The sequence below is a fragment of the Engystomops pustulosus genome, chromosome 3 (assembly GCF_040894005.1).
Source record: "Engystomops pustulosus chromosome 3, aEngPut4.maternal, whole genome shotgun sequence".
Taxonomy (NCBI): Eukaryota; Metazoa; Chordata; class Amphibia; order Anura; family Leptodactylidae; genus Engystomops; species Engystomops pustulosus.
The window spans coordinates 83,935,351-83,954,971 of NC_092413.1; the positions used below are offsets into that span (position 1 = coordinate 83,935,351).

Consider the following 19,621-nt stretch of genomic DNA (forward strand, 5'->3'; position numbering starts at 1 on the left):
TTTGTGGGCCGAGTTAGGCCTGTGCGCATGTGGCCTAAGAACAATCAGGCAGCATTGACATGTGGCAGTTACACTGCATTTTGTAACGGCTAAGGGAAGGAGATTGGCCTAACTACATTGCTGTTAAGATTTGCATTTGATAACAGTAGTAAAATGTATTAACACTGTGTTGCTGTTTACATAACGTTAACATAATATTAAAGGAAGAAAGAAAATCCTCACATTTCAATCCCCAAGTGATGTTAACACGATAAAGATCATTTTAACCCCTTACTTTACAATTTTACTCAGTTTCATTGCTGTTTTCGCTCCTATCACTCATTAGGCTGCTCAGTGCAAAATTACAGGTTGTGGGCGGAGCCTCTCTAAGCAGACACATCTTGTTCTGTGGGGTGACAATGTGGTTAGATTATCGGGGTACAGGTGTATATGCACTTTCATCTGGCTTCTGACATTGTACTAACACACTGACACATAGAAGCAGAGATGAGACAGATCAGAGATGCATGAGATTACACATAGGCTGACAGGCAGAGGTTCACTGACACTGTTACACTGTGATCTCTGCTACATCTTTCAGCTAAATGGATAGAAGGGGAGATTGCCGGTTGTAACTCCCTATGTAGGAAAAAGGGACGTCTGGATGGCGCTGAAGCTCGAGAGTAAAGGTTTTCTTTTATACGGAAGGGAATTTTTTGGAGACAACGCGTTTCGCAAAGTGCTTCATCAGGTCTGGTCTTGTTGTGCTGGGATCATGCTGGCATAGTCTTTTTTTTTTTTTGCATAGTGCGAAACGTGTCATCTCCAAAAAATTGCCTTCCGAATAAAAGAAAACCTTTACTCTAGAACTTCAGAATTTACAACCAGCAATCTCCCCTTCTATCCATTTGTCACACACTCTTGTTACCCCAGGTAGAGGGTGGAGACGTGGCAGCAGTTGCTCACCGTAAATGCCTAAACCAGTGTTGTGCCTGTGTATAGCACAACCAGAAAAAGTGAGTACATTTCTCACCAAGAAGCACCCCTAAACCCCTAGCGCTTTTTTCTCTCTGTTCCCCTCCCCCTTTTTTCCCCTCTAATCTACATACGGAGAGTGACATCTTTCAGGTATCTGCCTTCCCCCAGATCACTTATCTCCTTGTAGTTTGCAGCTCCACTCTCTGTGCTCACAATCTGTTTGCTGGCAGGATGTGAGTGTCTCTGAGCTCCGTGCAGGAGGCGTGGCACAGGCACACAGCAGAGAGAGACAGAAATCTCATCTGCACGATCTCTCACAGAAATCCAAGATGGTGGCCAACCCTAAGCCAGAAGTTACAAGGTTGTGTCTTGGGGCAACTGAAATTGTCTACACCAGGACTAAGGCGCCTTCTTCACTTGTGTTTTTCACATGTGTGTTCTGCGTGTGCTTTTCATGCATGGAACTTGCATTGCACTCTGACCCATTGTACTCAATGGGTCTTTTTTTGAGACTTGCATTTTACACCATACATCATGGAGACATATCATTGCACTCAGAGACACATGCAAGTGCATTTTTTACAGCCACACTGTAAATGCTACATGTGAACGCAGCATCATGAAAATGTCACAATTCCTGGCACAAGGCACCTGGATATACTCGGGGTGCTGTCACATGTATCGCTTTGACTCCATTTAGAAACAAAAACAAAGCACACGGGGGCATACCACGGCCTGGTCGCATAAGTGTTTCTATGGAAACACATGCAATCAATAACCAGCATCCGGTGACTTGTATTTTTTAAATGCATGCCCCCGTGTGCTTTGATTTCATTTCTAAAAAGTCAAAGCGCTAAATTTGACCCCTCGTTCTCGCGATCTAGGGGGGCCTAAATTTAGTTTGTGGGGAAACCCCTTTAAGTTGAATTTTTATGTAAGTGTAAGGGTGAATTCACACATCAGCGCTCAGGAGAAGAGGAGTGAGTGAGTGCTGCCTGTCCCCACCCTTCTACATAGATATGTGTGCGCCCATTGCCGGCCTATGGGGGACATATATATACAGCGGCCATATAAACGCCCCCCAAAGGTCGTGTGAATTCACCCTAAACGGGTATATTTTATCATTGTAAATCCAGAAAAAAATGTTGTGCTGTCATTACAGACACCTTTCAGCTTATCATTGTGGCCTAGGACTAAAGATCATAGTGAGAGGTGTGTCTGTTACTAGGGGTAGTCTGTAAGTCAGGTGTCCTCAAGTCAGGGACTGCCTGTAAATGGCTGTATGTCAATCATCAATGGGTTAAACAGCACTTTTGGAATGCTACTTAACCATGTCAGTTTCCCTTTAATAACCTAAGAGAGCTAATTTTCTTAGCCCAGGTCTCTGTACCACAGTCATATTGCTAAAGTTGGGTGTAATCTTTTAACAAAACGTAGATAGTTTTTTCAGTCTTTTTGCACTAGTTTGACAAGGTGGACTTCTTGCACTGTTTGAAACAAGCAAAATAAACTGCTAAAATTTGGAAATATATAAACTCATTTTAACATATTAACTTTTAGTAAATTATGTCATTTACTCTTACTATATATTTTACTTACTCAATACTATATACTAGGTGATTGTGAAAACACAAAAGAGATCCAACTTCTAAAATCTTATCCCACATACAATTCAGTTTTCCTAGAGTCAGTCTCGTCTCTCAATCAGGTAGGGAATAAAAGGTGATTTAAGGTAAGTTTCCAAAAACGACTCCACTATGTTTGATATGTAGGGACCTTCAGATTCTATGTAGAATCGGATCAATGCAGGGATATGTTGATAACCTTTATCTTGCCTGGGCCATTACCCACTCCATTAGAAAGCAGGAGATTTGTCTTGTTAGAAGCATGGGACAACAATGGAAGAAGATGAGGGTGATTCAGGGGAATAGCAGTGCTCCTGGTACTGAGGACATGACCTAGGTGTACCAACTGCCTCATTAGCATACAGATGAACCCTTTCTCTGCAAAGGATGGTTCTCATACGTCCTCACTGGGTAGCACCCTCTATGGCCTGGATTTTAGGAGCCCAATTGCCACTTTAACAGTTAATATGTCCAGATCTGTGGCATCTAGAAACACTATCCTAGGTTTTAGGTGCCAAGGATCTAAAGTTATAGCACGCAGAAATTTGCCCCACCGCCCAGAAGGATGCAAGGAGAAGTTGAAGGATGGTGCACAGAGGAGCTACTTACAGCTCATAGATAAAGTAGATATTGGCTTTATCTGTAGCTAAATTTTGGAAAGCAATAACATGAATTGATGTTCATGTTATTAAAGGAAACCTACCACCACGGATCTACCTATTAAGATCCTTGCATTCCATCAAATTATAGGCCAATCTCACTTTTAAACTCGGACCTGAAAATCTTTTCATCTATATTAGCTAGGAGAATGTCGGCTGCATTATATAGATTATTGTCACCTGATCAGTTTGGTTTTATTAGAGGGAAGCAGACAAGAGACGCAACAAGAAGACTGCTTAATCTGGTCCAGATAGCAGATGCCTCGAGGGCCCCCGGTGCAGTCCTGTCATTAGACGCTGGAAAAGCATTTGACAGGGTGCACTGGGGGTACTTTTATGCGTCTTTGGAAAACTTCGGATTCAGTGGATGCTATTTGAACACAATAATGTTATTATCTAGCAAGCCATCGGCAACAGTAACAAATGCAGGGCTTACCTCTACTAAGTTCTACCTTTCGAACGGTACTCGACAGGGATGTCCCCTGTCACCCCTTATCTTCAATCTATATATTGAGTCGCTTGTGCAAACTATGAGATTGGATAGCAAAATCAAGGGAATTACTACTAAGTCAGGTATCTATACTATTGGATTATATGCAGACAACATGATCATTACCTGCCAAGACCCAATGAGATCCATGTCTAGATTGAGGGTGGTTCTAGACGAGTATGCAGAAGTCTCCCTTTATAAATTGAACGAAAAAAAGTCTCAGATCATTTTGATTCATACTTCCAAGATCGAAAGCCTTGCAATAAAAATGTATTTTAAATTTGTTTGGCCTACGAAGGTAATAGAGTATTTAGGAGCTTAAATCGATTGAAAAAATTATTAAACTAAATTAGAAAAAACTTATGGTAAAGTTAACAGAGGAACTGGATAAATTTGCCAGATTACTCTTCTCGTGGGTTGCAAGAATTAACCTAGTAAAAATGTATCTAATACCGCATTTTTTATATCTGGTGAGATGTATACCAGTTAGGTTTCCTCTGGAATATTGGAGGCAATTACAAAAATTGTTTCTAAAATTTATATGGGCAGGTAAGGCATCGCGGAAAAATAGAAAAACTATGATAACATCAATAGAGAAAGGTGGGATGGGAGTCCGATATTGTATTATATCATAAGGCGGCAATTATTGAACAAATTAAGTTTTTTGGGACAGTAAATATAACAACGTTTGGACCAAAATAGAAGACGCAGAAATTGGCCCGATTACAGTAAAAGGGGCCATTTTATTAAAATACTTGGCCTCATTTAGGTTAGAACCTTTCTTACAAACAACAAAGGATCTCTTGTATACTTGGAATAAAAAAAACAAAGAGAATTTGCGTATAAATATTAATTATGGAGACATCAAATTGGAATTTTTGAAGGAAATAGGTCTAAACCTTTATCTACATCTGTGGGAAAAATTAGGCATCAGGACATTAGAGAATTTAATTGCCAATGGGGCGCTGATCCCTCTTTCCACATTATGCAAAGATGAGCTGTTATTTAATAGACTGTTTATGCAATATCTAGGTCTAAAGAGCTGGGTCATTAAAAACAATCTATTGAAGAGGGTAAGGGGAAATCCATCGGAATGCTCCAAGTTTAATAAATTCCTATATGGGACGGATATATTGAAGGGAGGAATCTCCTATGGTTTATAAAGACCTGCAAAGTACTGAGTACCAAAAAAAATGGGCTATATGATAAAGTGGGAGAAGGATTTGGGGAACTCATTCTCGCTAAGCCAGTGGCAACTAGCCGTGTCACGACCATATAAAATATATTATTGTATAAACCATATTGAGAGTCTTCGTAAGCTACAGACAAGATGCTACATATCTCCATCGCGACTAGCAAAGTTTTTTGAGCTAGAAAGTGACAGAGAGCAAATTTATTACATATTTGGTGGAACTGTAGCAGTATTAAAATTTTCGGGGGGGGGGGGGGCGGGGGAGTCCAGAATCTGATTAAGCAGATCTGATGCCCACTAATTGAGCTAAGTCCGGAACTTGCTCTTCTGAATTTAAATATGGAGATAATCCCGCCAGAATGTAGATGGTCTGTAGTTAGAATGCTAGCAGAAGCAAGAAAAGCCATAGCATTACACTGGAAAGAGTTGAAGTGTCCAAATTTAAATTGAATTATGAGGAATTTTAAAGAGGCTACTGGGGTGTGGAGTATCTGGAGCTGAGGCTACACGGCATGGCTATTCCCTGCCCCACGGCTGATTGCAAGAGGCTACTGGGACGTGGAGTAGCCTCAGCTCTGGCTATTCCACTCCCCAGTAGCCTCTTTAGTATATTTGCATATTAGAACCATTAACAATTATAAAACATTTGGGGAACAAAAGGATTAGCCCTAAAAAGGGTTATCATACTATAGATTAGGGGAACCTGCCACTGATCTACCTTATTAGGTTTCCTTTAACCCTATCCTATACAGCACAATCACAGAGCACACTTGCCGTGTATTGCTTATTGTTTTATCTAAAATTAGCCTTTGTACAACTCCACTGACCAACAATCTTGTGGGGAGCACCAGGTGAAATTATTGTTTATACTCATGTATAAGCCGAGTTTTTCAGCACAAAAAATGTGCTGAAAAACCTCACCTCGGCTTATACACGAGTCAATTAAGAAAATAAACTTATATACTCACCCTCTGGTGGCACTGGTGGTCAGCGCAGCTCCACTTCTGTCTTCTCTGCGGCGCCTCTTCTTTCTTCGGTCTTCTGTAACAGCCGGCAGAGACGGGGCCATGCACTCTGCAGGCCGGCGCATACTATGATGCGGCCGCTGACATCATAGTATGCACTGGCCGGCAGATAACATGGCCGCGTCTCTGCCGGCTGTTACAGAAAATCGAAGAAAGAAGAGGAGCCGTGGGGAAGAGAGAAGAGGAGACCCGCAGACATCGAGGAGAAGCGCTAAGCATCGGGGGCGCCGGAAGGTGAGTATGTAAGTTTTTTTTTAAGTGCTGGGTGGGCTGGCTGTGTACTACTGGGGACTGGCTGGCTGTGTACTACTGGGGACTGGCTGGCTGTGTACTACTGGGGACTGGCTGGCTGTATACTACATGGGGGCAGGCTGGCTGTATACTACATGGGGGCAGGCTGGCTGTATACTACATGGGGGCAGGCTGGCTGTATACTACATGGGGGCAGGCTGGCTGTATACTACATGGGGGAAGGCTGGCTATATACTACTGGGAGCAGCCTGGCTATATACTACTGGGGGCTTGCTGGATATATACTGGGGGGGGGGCTGTGACCAATGCATTTCCCACCCTGGGCTTATACTCAAGTCAATAGGTTTTCCCAGTTTTTGGTGGTAAAATTAGGTGCCTCGGCTTATACACGAGTATATATACAGTACATTCTTTGTGCATTCTAGTCTCAACTGTGCTTACTGGAACCTTCAGTGGTTTAGAAAATCCTCCGTAACCAGTGCCATAAATATACTTTGCAACAATAAGGTTGTGAATGTATTGAGATCACATGGTAAAACTGGAGTTGAAAAGGACTTGGGGGGTATTGGTTGATGGTAAACTAAATTTTAGTGACCAGAGCCAGACAGCTGCTGCTAAAGCAAATAAAATGATGTGATGTATGCAGAGAGGAATAGTTTCTCATGATAAGGACATAGTTTTGCCATTATACAAATCACTGGTCAGACCACACATGGAATATTGTGTACAGCTTTGGGCACCAGTGTATAAAAAGGACACAGTAGAGCTGGAACGGGTGCAGAGGAGAGCAACCAGGATTATTAGGTGAATGGGGGGATTAGAATACACTGACAGATTACAAAATTTGGGATTATTCGGTTTAGAAAAAAGACGGGTTGGGGGAGACCTCATTACAATGTACATATACCTGAACGGGCAACACAAGGATCTCTCCAAAGATCTTTTTATACCTAGGACTGTGACCAGGACAAGGGGCATCGTCTACAACTATAGGAGAGGCGATTCTACCATTGCCATAGACAAAGGCTCTTTACTGTAAGAGCAGTGAGACTATGGAACTCTCTGCCGCAGGAGGTTGTTATGGCGGACTCTATGTACATGTTCAAGAGAGGCATGGATGACTTTCTGGAAAGAAAAAATATCTTTTGCATCTTTGTCCAGCCTTACATACTGTGATACTATGATAGATGCTCACTGGGTTTTATCTATTATAAGATGTTACTTTTGTGGAAACTTGGTAATGAGAGACATTTTTAAGGCCATCAGTTGGACCAGCTGAAATTAGGTTTTAGTGAGTTGCAGGATTGCTTTCTATTTACTGATTTCAGTTGGTATCATAACATACCGTATATATTCGTGCATAAGCCAAGTTTTTCAGCACAAAAAATGAACACGTTTTCAGTCCGTTTAAAAACGTTCCAAGAACGCAACATGTGGCAGCATCCTGAGGCTGCGTTCATAGACGGGTTCAAGGAAGGGGCTTGCCCGATCATAGGAGCATTTGTAGTGAAACATGATTGGGAACAAGCTTGACATGTTTTGCATTGTTTATATGCAAAACGTGGAGCTTGTTCCCGATCACAAGCGTTTTAGAAGCTCATCTGCAATCCTTCAAGTCCCTCTCTTTCAGCCTTTGAGTACCAGTTCAGGGCGCCTTCCCACGTGACGTTTTTCTTGCGTTTTTAAACGCATCCAAAAAAACAAGTGGCAGTGGTATATTGCAAACGCATATGTGTTTTGGTCAAACCCCCTCCCACTTTAGTTTTGGATGCGTTTAAAAGCGTGAGAAAAAAGCAATGAAAACACAACGTGTAAATGCGCCCTCAGGCTGTGGGCCTGCTTCAGAGTTAGACCGCGGTCACACATTCCGCTAGAGTTGCATTCATTACACCATGTTAGCGGACAAGGGGGCGTTATGAATGCAACGCTAGTGGAATGTGTGACCGCTGCCTCTGGGTAAGACCACAGAGGGTGCATTCACATGTACCGCTTTGATTCCATTTAGACACGGAATCAAATCGCATGGGGTGTGCCACTGCCTGAACGCATATGCGTTTCTATGGAAACGCATACGATCAGTAACCAGCATCTGGTGTCCTGTAATGTATAAATACAAGACACCAGGCTTTAGTTACTGATCGCATGCATTTCTTTAGAAAAATATATATGCGATTGGGCCATGGCACGCCCCCATTTGCTTTGATTCCGTTCAGAATCAAAATGGTCCGTGTGACTGCACCCAGATAGAAAAGGAAATGCCTGGTTTAGGGAAGTTAGTAAATATTGAAAAAATTTTAAAAAGTTCACTTTTACAAAAACTTTCAGCTACAGGAAGTAAAAAAATGTATTACAGAAAACATACAATGTATTCATACGTACCACATAGATGTACATCAATAATCTGTGTTTACTGAGACAAGCAACATTTGCTCTTCAGTGGCTGATACAAGACTTTGTCAGAAAAGACTGGGGGATGTACATTTATGTGTTTACACTGTAGGGTAACAGTGGTGTTGCAGCCATGGAGAACAAAGTTGTTTGTGTTGGGTAAAAAGTTGCTCAGCTAGGAGAGAAATGTAAATACACACCTGTTTGGTAGCAAATGCAAAAATCCCACCTAGTTTGCTGCTGGCATGCCACCAAGCAGGATAATCCGGTGTATGGCTACTCATTGTGGAAAAACTATTGGAGGAAACTTTGTATGATTTAACACATTGATATCTGGTATACTTCAAAATGATAATGACATGGAACATTTAGTATTATAGACAATGGGGAATTTATCATATAAAGTCCCACCCCTCCTGATGTACCTGGCACAAAATTGTTGTGCGATTATTTCAGGGCTAGTATGCCAAAAAACTATCACGCAAGCCCTGATAAATCTCCTCCAATAGCTCTATGGTTGTGGTCATGAGACTGTGTTCTGTTCAAGGAAAATGTATCATGCGTTTTTGCGCTAATTAAGATAATTGGCAAAACTGGTAAAAAACAGAAGCGGTTTCAAAAACACATGCATTTTTTAACAGACTGCTTAAAAACGGCCCAAAAACGGATTCAAAACGCCACGTGTGCCGTCGGCCTAAGTCTCCGGAGGGGCGCTGCTTCCATCATACAGCAGTGCATGAAACACTTTCTTAATCGACCACGACTGTGTGAACTAACCGCTTCATAGTGTGATATGCATGGTGGATTTTACAGTTAAAAAAAAATGACTTTGTAAATGGTATACATTTATATATAGCCGATCCTACCAGAGGGGGCACACATCAGTATGTCAGTGTGCTTAGTTTATAATCCTTCATCCTGGTGGTAGATGCCCTATAAATTACCCACTTCACCATCAAAGGTAAATAGATATGAAATAAAGGAATCCCACATAGGATGATTCTGAACGATTTAAAATGTGTCAGGGAGATGAAATATTCATGTAAATACAACCTTACAGTATGCATAGGGACATTGCTCCAAGGCTGCAAAGCACAATAACATCAGCAATACACATATCAATGTGGTTTCAACTTACATTTGTCTATTCACCACTCCTTTTTACTAGTTTCATCTAACTGTTACATCAGTTTTTTTGTGGACCCATAGACTTCTATTGCCTTCCGTGATCCGCATCTGTGAAAAAAATTTGGACGTTTCATAATTTTTTCCACGGACAATGGATCAGTGAAAATTCAAAATATATACATATATTTGTGTGGTATACCATATTTATTTTAAGTTGTTAGTGAATTTATTTCAATCTGAGCCATTTTTGTTTAGGCCCAACTTGTAATATTTACAAAGCAGATGGAGAACAATAGTTATCTAACATGATAAACAATGCTGCAAAACAGGATGCTTACTAGACAAACAAGTATGGGTGAAAGTAAACTAGCCTGGTTTAATCACTTTTCCACAGGGCACACAAACCATTGTATCAAAGGAAATCCACAGTGCCTTGCGAAAGTATTCGGCTCCCTTGAACCATTTGCCACATTTCAGGCTTCAAACATAAAGATATACAGTTGTACTTTCTTAGTGAAGAATCAACAAGTGGGACACAATTGTGACGTGGAATTAAATTTATTGGATATTTTAAAGTAAAAAATAATATCTGAAAAGTGGGGCATGCAATATTATTAGGCCAAATTTAATACTTTGTAGCTCCACCTTTTGCTGTGATTACAGCTGTAAGTTGCTTGGGGTATGTATCAGTTTTGCACATCTAGAGACTGATGGCGCTGTCCCGCGTTGCGTTTTGGCTGCGTTTGCAAACGCAGAGCAAAGCGCACCCACTGGGGCAGGCCACGGTGCAATGGCATCGGCGTTTCTATGGAAACTCCTGCGATTGGGAACAAGGCGCCAGTGTTTTTGCATTAAAGTAACGCAAAGCAACAGTGGCTCGTTCCCGATCGCGGACGTTTCCATAGAAACGCCAATGCGATCAGGTCACAGCCCACCCCAGGGGTTCGGTTTGGTCTGCATTTGCAAACGCAGCCAAAACGTCCCTTGTCACAGCGCCCTGAAACTCTTTCACATTCTTCCTTGGAAAACAGCTGGAGCTCAGTGATTCTAGATTGGGGTTAGGTCTGGACTGTGACTTGGCCACTCTAACACCTGGATACATTTATTTGTGAACCTTCCGTTGTAGATTTTGCTTTGTTTGGGATCATTGTCTAGTTGTAAGATGAATCTCCTTCCCAGTCTCAGGTCTTTTGCAGACTCCAACAGGTTTTCTTCCAGAATGGTCCTGTATTTGGCTTCTTATATCTCTGTTTAGATCCTGAAATGTGGCGAAAGGTAGAAAAGTTCAAGGGGACAAAATACTTTTGCAAGTCATTGTACCACATGCTGGTATGTGTCCCCCTGAAACAGGATCTTTAGAGTAGTATACAGTCCAGGAATTGCTGCAGATTTGGAGCAGGAGGACGATTACAATCTGCAGCATGTGAATTATTAATTGATATTAATTGTGTCTGAGTTTCCACTCCGCTAAAGCCACGCCCCTCTTCGCAGTGTTGACTTGATGTTAATAGATAAAACACAAAAGCAAAACCATGTCATCCATGGCCCTGACTGCCCTAGTCGGAAAACTTGGCTCAGGCTTTTGTGAGCAGACCTCACACACCAATGACACGGGCCACAAACGACAATCCAGATCCGAGGCAGGAAACCCATAGATTCATTTTTTTCATAGTTTGGATTCATGAAAAGGATGGGGCCACAGGCACAATGCAGATCTTCCCATCTCTCTTGGGCTGTATATTGCATAACGTAGTGGTCGGAAGTTCAGCTCTTCTTAATGTGATGGATTATTAGGCTCCGCTAACTATAAAGAACCGGCTCTTCTGGCTCCTGAACAGCTCTCTATTAAAAGTATAATAAGGAGTCTCAGTCCAGTAAGTAGACCCTCTCCACACCACTTTTAATCCAATATAATCAGGTTAAAGGGGATGTGGTTACCCAATTAGGGGCAGGGTTTAGTCAGCCATTGGTTCAGTGCATGCCCCTAGACCAGTGATGGCGAACCTTTTAGAGGCCGAGTGCCCAAACTACAACCCAAAACCCTGCTTATTTATCGCGAGGTCTAAGGACAGCAACACATTTTAGCTTCTTTCCAGTTTCCCTCTGTACAGAGAAAATCGTGGGGCCAGCAGAAGGTCCTCCAATTAGAACATGTCTAATTCTCTCTCTTCCTACAGTCCCAAGTAGCGAAGTCAGTTTCAAAATATGACTGAAAGCAGCATCTTTTAAGTTGCCTGGAACTGCAGGAAGATTCTTTGAGTTATGTCTGGTGTGCTGGGGAGATGGCCCGGGTGCCCACAAAAAGGGCTCCCAGTGCTGCCTCTGGCACCCGTGCCATAGGTTCGCCACCACTGCCCTAGACCTTTAGACTCATTTGCATAATTTAAAAAGTTGATTTGAGAAGGAAGGAGGCCATGGATAACAAATATCAGACATCTTCAAGGTGAACACCATAAGCAGTGAGGTGATGCTGCATTTGATTCTGTGCGTCTTTAAAAATAAACAAAACCAAAATGAGGTCACGTGACCCTCTATTTGTCAGCTATAAACGGATGGGAAAGACAAACTGTTCTTATTTTCACAAGAACACGTTCTCGTTATGCACGGTCAGTGTGGACACCTGGACTATGAATATACTATAATGAAAAGTCAGTACAAGTGGCCCCTATGAATAAACCTATTTCCGCATTCTCCACTGCCCCTGACTCCCGGGGTAGTAATGGCGGTACCGGCTGCTTCCGTACACGGTCACGCACCCGGGAAATGGGAGGGGTCAGCGCGTGCACGGCCGCTCCACAGCAGGATGAGGGAGTCACATGTTGCTGTCGTCACGTGACAGTCCGTGCAGGGGAGGCAGCTGACCGGGGTCGTTAGTGGAGCAAAAGAGTTGTGCGGAGAAGCATGGACAAGCTGCGCAGAGTCCTGAACGGCCATGAGGACGAGGAGCGGGGGCTGACAGCTCAGGTATATAATGCTGTGTACATGGCGGATGTCACCGTTGTACCCGGGCACACGAGGGGCAGGGCTGTGCGGTCCGGAGAGCAGCTGTTATACTGTGCTGTATGTGCTTCCTGCTCACCCACTCTATGGTATAATGGGGGGGGGTCTTCTCCAGGTATTCCCCTATGAGACATGTGTGTTATTTCTCCTTGGTATGAAGCTAAGCCCCTACCTCTGCTGCATCCCTCAAGCATGACATACAATAACTCTATAGCCAGTAGTCACTATTAAGATATCATGGTATGGGTGGTGTGTGACCCCCGGCCATTATTCTTTCTCCTATGGCCACCAAAACCAATGATTGGCCGCTGTAGTTGCATGAAAATTACCAGAAAAATCCATCATTATAAACCAGGGACACTTATAGATCTAGATACCATTACTGTGATAATCATGGGCTCCTTCCTTCTAAAATCAACAGTTTATTTTAAAAGGAAGGGAGCCATGGACAACTAATATAAGATTACTACACTCACAATGGCTAGATCTATGAGTAAGGCTACATTCACACGACCGTATGGAGGACGTATATACGGCCGATGTATATACGGCCGATATACGTCCTTCATAGACGGCAATGGGCGCACGGCGCCCTACGGGAGCGGTACGGTGCGGCACCGTACCGCTCCGTACCCGGGAAAAAGATAGGACCTGTCCTATCTTTACCCGTAATACGGCGCCGTGCGCCATTACTTCCTACGGTACGGTACGGGCGGGGAACGGCAGTGTGAATATAGCCTAAGTGTGCTTGGTTTATCATCCTGCTTAATTTTGATGGTAGATTCCCCAACTCAGCCATTATATTGTACTATGGTATACTATATTGCAGGGGTACTCTATTGTTCGTTAGGGTCCATTCTTGTAGGCCTCCTCTTTAGCTGAAAGTTTAGGTTACACACGACTGAGGGTTAACATAGGCCAAGTTCCAGTTAGGGTTTCTAAGGTGTCCCCAGTTTCTGAAGAGAGGAGGAAGTTTTCTATCTGTGTCGGTGAGAAGTTTCCTGTTAACATAGAAAAAGCTGATAAAAACTACTGTGAGAAAAGTCTTATGTGGCAGTGTTTATTTGCAATCTTATTTATTTGTACAAATTGCAAAGCAGTATGTATCTTTTTACAAAGTTGCTTATTTTAAAGAGTGTTACCATGTTGGCCATAGAGAGCAGAAGAGGAGCGAAGGAATCCAATGTTATCTTTTTGGGCCAAGTATATTTGATCACTTAGACAGACTTGATGTTGTGCATTTAGCATAAAGTTCACATCATTTATACACAGTCGGCAGTGATCATCAAAGGATCTTAGAAAACCCAAATAAATAGAAGAATGATGAAATGGTGACGAGAGATCCGACTCTTATTGGTGACCTGCATTTCAATGATGGTGGTTATAAACCTGGCAAATATATTTCAACCTACTTGCTGCAAAGCAATAGATTATTAAGTTGTTATGCTCCAAGGGAAGTATGGAGAGAGCCACAAGCTTGGTGCTTTCCATACAAACTGAGTGTTTGCTGCGTTATGCTACTAACACCTTTGATTGGTGCCAGCATTGTTAGTAGATCAAACATTTAAATGCCAGCTGCGCAATATTGGAATGGATTATTGCCCCCAGTGAGATCATTTGGGTGTTGCTGTGACGGCCAGGATTCTTTATGAAACTACCAATCCTTTCTCAAAGTTAGAAATGTAACTGTCTGCCTGTGGCAGACCAAAACAGATTGCTGGCAACATTCCCAAATACTGTTGCAGAAGTTAAGTTATTAGATCCCCCTGGATTCAAGTAGTATTGGGAGCCTAATTTTTTTTTTTTTTAAAAAGAGAAATGTACAAGCGTAAAGTATAAAAACTTTTGCCTAACTCATCACCAAGCAAAAATATTAGCAAATTTACTCTAATTGGCAATCTGCAGGCTTTGGCTGCTATCAGAAGTTTTACCTTGTCCGCCCAGGCTGATCTGTTTCAGTCTGTTACCATGGGAATCTGTACATGGTTGGAGGGAGGGCAGAGCTTGTTGGGAGGAGCAATAGACTATGTGCAGGAGAATAGCAGTTCCCACTAAGTAAACAGGACTGCTTCAGGTCGGTCAATTGCAAATACTGTCCTAATTCATGTGAGTACCCTCAATGCCATTAGCTGATATCACAACTAGGAAGTGCTTTCCACTTCAGGAATAGGTGAATAGGATTTTATAAGAAGGGATGATAGATATAATAGGCTGTATATAAAGCTAGGAATAAACCAGCAGCATGATACAGGTATTATTTGAATTGTTGTCAAAGGCTCTCTCCAGGTGTGCTAACGTTTTCAGTAACTTTACAGTTACACTTTTTTTATGTTTTTCCAGAATGTAAAAACATGTGCTCTGAATATAGTGGTTTTTGTGTCAACTTTCTTGATTTATCTATAGGACTTGAAAAATAGCAAGATATTGTTGCAAAATGTGACTATGGATCTTATTATCATATTGTATACAACTGTTGGAAAACAAGTGTGCTTTATCTTCTCTTACTATCTGCAGTATCCCAAAAATAAAACTGCTGTCGTGTGATCATTATTTTATTTTGCTTGTTTTTATTTGTTTTGTTTTTTTATTCATTTCTTTCTTGCTTGCCAAAGGACATCTGCTTCTGAGAAGGTAACGTTGGCTTATTATAACTGGTTTGCTTTAAATAATTTATTGATAATCATGTTTCCACATATATATTTAAAAAAGTAAAGCACCATGCACGTTGCATCTAATTCCTTGGTCTGAGATGTTGGGTCATAGTTTTTTAGATGGTTCTTTCACAGTTAGGGGACCATACACATTAGATAACTGTTTGACTTCTCAATCAATCTTGCTTGCAAATTTCATCCATGAATTTTCTGGCAGAGGCCTGCATACCACGGAAGATTGAACAGGCTAAAAATATTTTTCCGTTCTGGTTTTCTCTGAGGAGAGTGTCCTGGCACCTTAAACTTCAGGCAACCCTGCTGCTATCTGTTAGCTCAGCTGACATTAGTTTGTGTATGGCCATTCTTGACTGTAATGAACTTTTTGTACAAATAATGTAAGAACAGTACATTAAAACTTTAATTTTTTTTAACATTTTCATTTAGGTTTTGGATACATCGTCATTAAGTTTTGGAACACGGGTGAAATGGTTTGCAATATGCTTTGTTTCAGGAATTGTCTGTTCGATCCTGGTAAGTAAACCAGACCCTTCATCCATTTTTCCACACACTTGTAGCAGATTTATATTGTGATAGTCAATTGCAATTATTTCAGGGCTTCTACTCCAGTTTTCTGCTATAGAAGTTGTGATAAATGTCCCCCAATATGTAGTTATATGGTGAAATTTCAAATCTGTTACTCAAGAAAATCTGCTTCTCAATGAATAATAAATAAACAGTGCTAGAATACACTTTTGTAGCTAAATTATATAAAAAAAACATGCAAAGGCCATCTCACTGAATTGCAATTGCTAGAATTATGAGTTGTGTATTCACCATTCTCCTTGGGAATGATGCAACAAGTTCTTCACACCTGGATTTTGGGATACAGAGATCAGGTCAGGGCACTAGCCTTCAAAAATGGTCAGAGTTGTACTGAAGCCACTGCTTTGTTATTTTAGCTGTGTGCATAGGGTCATTGTCTTGTTGGAAGGTGCACCTGCAGACCAGCTTGAGGTCCAGAGTACTCTGGAAGAGGTTTTCATCCAGGATATCTCTGTACTTCTCCGCATTCATCTTTCCTTCAATTGCAACCAGTCGTCCTGTCCCTGCAGCTGAAAAATGCCCCCATTGCATGATGCTGCCCCCACCATGTTTTACTGTTGGGATTGTATTTGGCAGGTGATGAGCAGTGCCTGGATTTCTGCACACATGCCGATTAGAATCAAGACCAAAAAGTTCAATCTTCATCTCATCAGACAAAATAATCTTTTTGTTCATAGTCTGGCAGTCCATGTGTTTTTTGCAAACTGTATACGGCTTTTATATGCCTTGCACTGTGGAGTCTTCCATCAGCACACTGTGCCATAAAGCCCCGACTGGTGGAGGGCTGCAGTGATAGTTGACTTTGTGGAATTTTCTCCCATATTCTTACTGCATCTCTGAAGCTCCTCTCACAAAGGCTCTTCTCCCACGATTGCTTAGTTTGGCTGGACAGCCAAGTCGAGGAAGAGTTGTGGCCTTCCCAAACTTCTTCCAATAAAGGATTATGGAGGCCATTGTGCTCTTAGGAACCTTGAGTGCTGCAGAAATTCTTTTTTAACCTTGGTATGTGCCTTGCCACAATTGTTTCTGTGCTCCTTGGGCAGGTACTTAGACCTGACAATTCTCATGTGGTGTGATATGCACTGTTGGGTCTTATATAGACTGGTGTGTGCCTTTCCTAATTAAGACTAATCAGTTTAACTAAACACTAGCTACAGGGGGGAAAAAGATATCTTCCCGTGGGATCAAAATGATTACAAGAACACACGGGGGGTTTCTAGGAGTTAGTGAATGACCTGCAGAAAGCTCGGACCAAGGTAACAAAGGCCAACGTCAATACACACTATGCTAGCAGGGATTCAGATCCTGCCATCCCAGAAATGTCCCCCTACTTAAGCTAGACATATCTGGGCATGTTTGAAGTTTCCCTTCTGTATATCCTGCGCCTGCGGTAGCGAAGTATATAGTGCCTGGTGTAAAATAATCTGCCACATGGCCAGCGTGTGATAATTCCCCTTCTCCATGAGTCCTCCCCAGACTTCTGCTAAATGCTGTTAGTAGAGATCAGGCAAGATGGCAGCACCCATAATACCAGAGAGGAAATGGAAGGAATAATCCTACAATCAGTAACTAAAACAGATGCATTTTGTTAATTGATTTTAATGAGTAAAAATGGAAATTTGCACGTCTTTCCCTTTTAAAGTCGGTCCTTTATACACAGTGTTTAATGAAAGTTGTTTTTTATTTCTTCTAGGGAAGTGCATTACTTTGGATTCCCGGTGCTGGAATAAAACTGTTTGCAGTATTTTATACAATCGGTAACATTGCGGCATTAGCCAGGTAAAAAAATAAGGGTTATCTACCAGTATCCTGCTTGTCTGTCTTCCAGATAGTGGTGAGTCATAGTGGTTCAGGTCCGCTTCTGCTTAACACGGGCTCTGTTTTGTTCCGACGGTATTTAAATTTGTGCAGCCCATGTACAGTCCTTCTGCTGCCAAAAATCTTGAATGCAACTTGGATTGATTCATTGTAATATATAAAGTTTACTAGAGACTCCTTTCTATCAAACAACCTATAATCCTGCAACATTGATTTAGGGTATTGTAAAAAAAAACTCCTGTAAGGAAGGTTTCACTTGGCCCATAGTAAAAAAGATCATTCCCAACTCCAACTTGCTTGTGATACTTTTACTTCCATCCAAGCCGTTTTGTGGTGTAAAAGTAAAGAAGCCCCATCTATGGTTATGTTAGCCGCCTTCCCCTTATCACAGCAGGCCAAGGTGTAAAGCACATCCCTTTACTGTCCATTCAAGCATTTCTACATTGTAACAGTCACCCCATTGATGTCTCATTTCTAAAGTTTAATAGTTCTTTTCATTTCCCCTAGACAAACCTCAACCCCAACTGATGATCACAAATTTCTTAACCAAACTTTCCATCCTTTATTTATATTTGTGTTTCATGCAGCTAATTTGATACCACTATTTCTCTGCATTTTTAGAAAGGCCTTCAGTGACAAACACTATTCATTAGAAGGGCTGCACACCATTGTTTTAGGTCAGTCTCTGAAGTACGCACCATGATGTGCCCTGTTTCACAGACCAACCTCAGTACAGAGGACCATCGTCGTACTGTAATTATGATCGCCGTTTAATGCGGAAGAAGGAACTTCTTGCATCATATCACTATGATGCACAGTGTCCCGGGCCTGGCCCTGTAGCTGGCCCGTGAAACGGGACACAACACTTTCCATGGTTCACAGACAATCTATGATCATCTTTTTTAGCCTTTACCCTAGGTTGAGCAGTGCATACATGATGTCTTAGGCTGGTCACTATTGGTTTCATGAAGTAATTGCTTATATTCCTTCTGCAGACTGACTGTAAACTGAGCCTTTTTCCATCCATGTCATCTGCCAGCAGATGAATTCTGTCACCTACTCTACTGCATGACTGAAACTTGTTTTCTTTTACCAGACATCTATAGCAGTTTCCATTTGGCCTTGTTTACACTGTGCTGTTTACAATGCAGATGCTCACTATTTTATCGCCTGATCATTTGAAAGGTCCTTACGTACATCGGGTCTGACTTGTTTGGTAGGGACGGGGGCTCACATGTTCACACTAGGTCCTCTACACCTTGTACACAGCTCCCTATCTACAGAGTAATGGGTGTGCAGGTTATTTCTGCTCCTTTTTTGTTCAATTTACTGGAATCTAGCAAAGCCGCATTACCCTGCTCAGCAGGTACTATACCACAAAAAACAGCTGCCAGTCCTAAACCATAAGGCTACCAAACACCTGGAAATTACACCAAATAAGCCATAGTCCACTAGTGCTATACTGCTGCTCATATTCAGGCTATATAAATAATGAATAATTATGAAATAGAGTTCAGGGAGTTAAAACTGGGAAAAAGTGTATTTTGGGGCTCATAATCTCCTCCTTTTTTTTTTTTTTTTTTTTTTATAAACCCGTTTTATTGAAAGTGTACAACAGTCACAATAAATAAGGTTATCACAATACATGACATTATATCTTTACGTCCTGTTCATACACAAATTATTAAAACAAAGGCTGATATGAAAACAAAAACAAAAAAACATTCAAAACAAACTCAAACTGTACAGTGCTGCTGCTAGACCACGTCCATTTGATCCACCAGATATGGGGTACCAATCCAGGATTTCCTTCTCATTACACTTTTCTTTCTA

General features: G+C 41.7%; 1 protein-coding gene and 1 long non-coding RNA gene across 2 annotated transcripts in view; one reads left to right on the plus strand and one right to left on the minus strand.

Moving 5' to 3' along the window:
* LOC140121561 (uncharacterized) lies at positions 1-12,761 on the minus strand. Its single transcript, XR_011854126.1, has 5 exons — positions 12,394-12,761; positions 9,727-9,824; positions 3,858-3,924; positions 3,678-3,769; positions 1-385 (listed from the first exon to the last, which is right to left on the minus strand). It is a non-coding gene; the product is annotated as an uncharacterized lncRNA (long non-coding RNA).
* The window catches only part of SFT2D1 (SFT2 domain containing 1), a 16,248-nt gene continuing 9,108 nt past the window's right edge, over positions 12,482-19,621 (plus strand). The window contains exons 1-3 of the mRNA XM_072141277.1: positions 12,482-12,680; positions 15,812-15,898; positions 17,664-17,749. Of these exons, the coding sequence (XP_071997378.1) occupies positions 12,618-12,680; positions 15,812-15,898; positions 17,664-17,749 (236 nt within the window). The 5' untranslated portion in view covers positions 12,482-12,617. The remainder of the gene's footprint in view (positions 12,681-15,811; positions 15,899-17,663; positions 17,750-19,621) is intronic.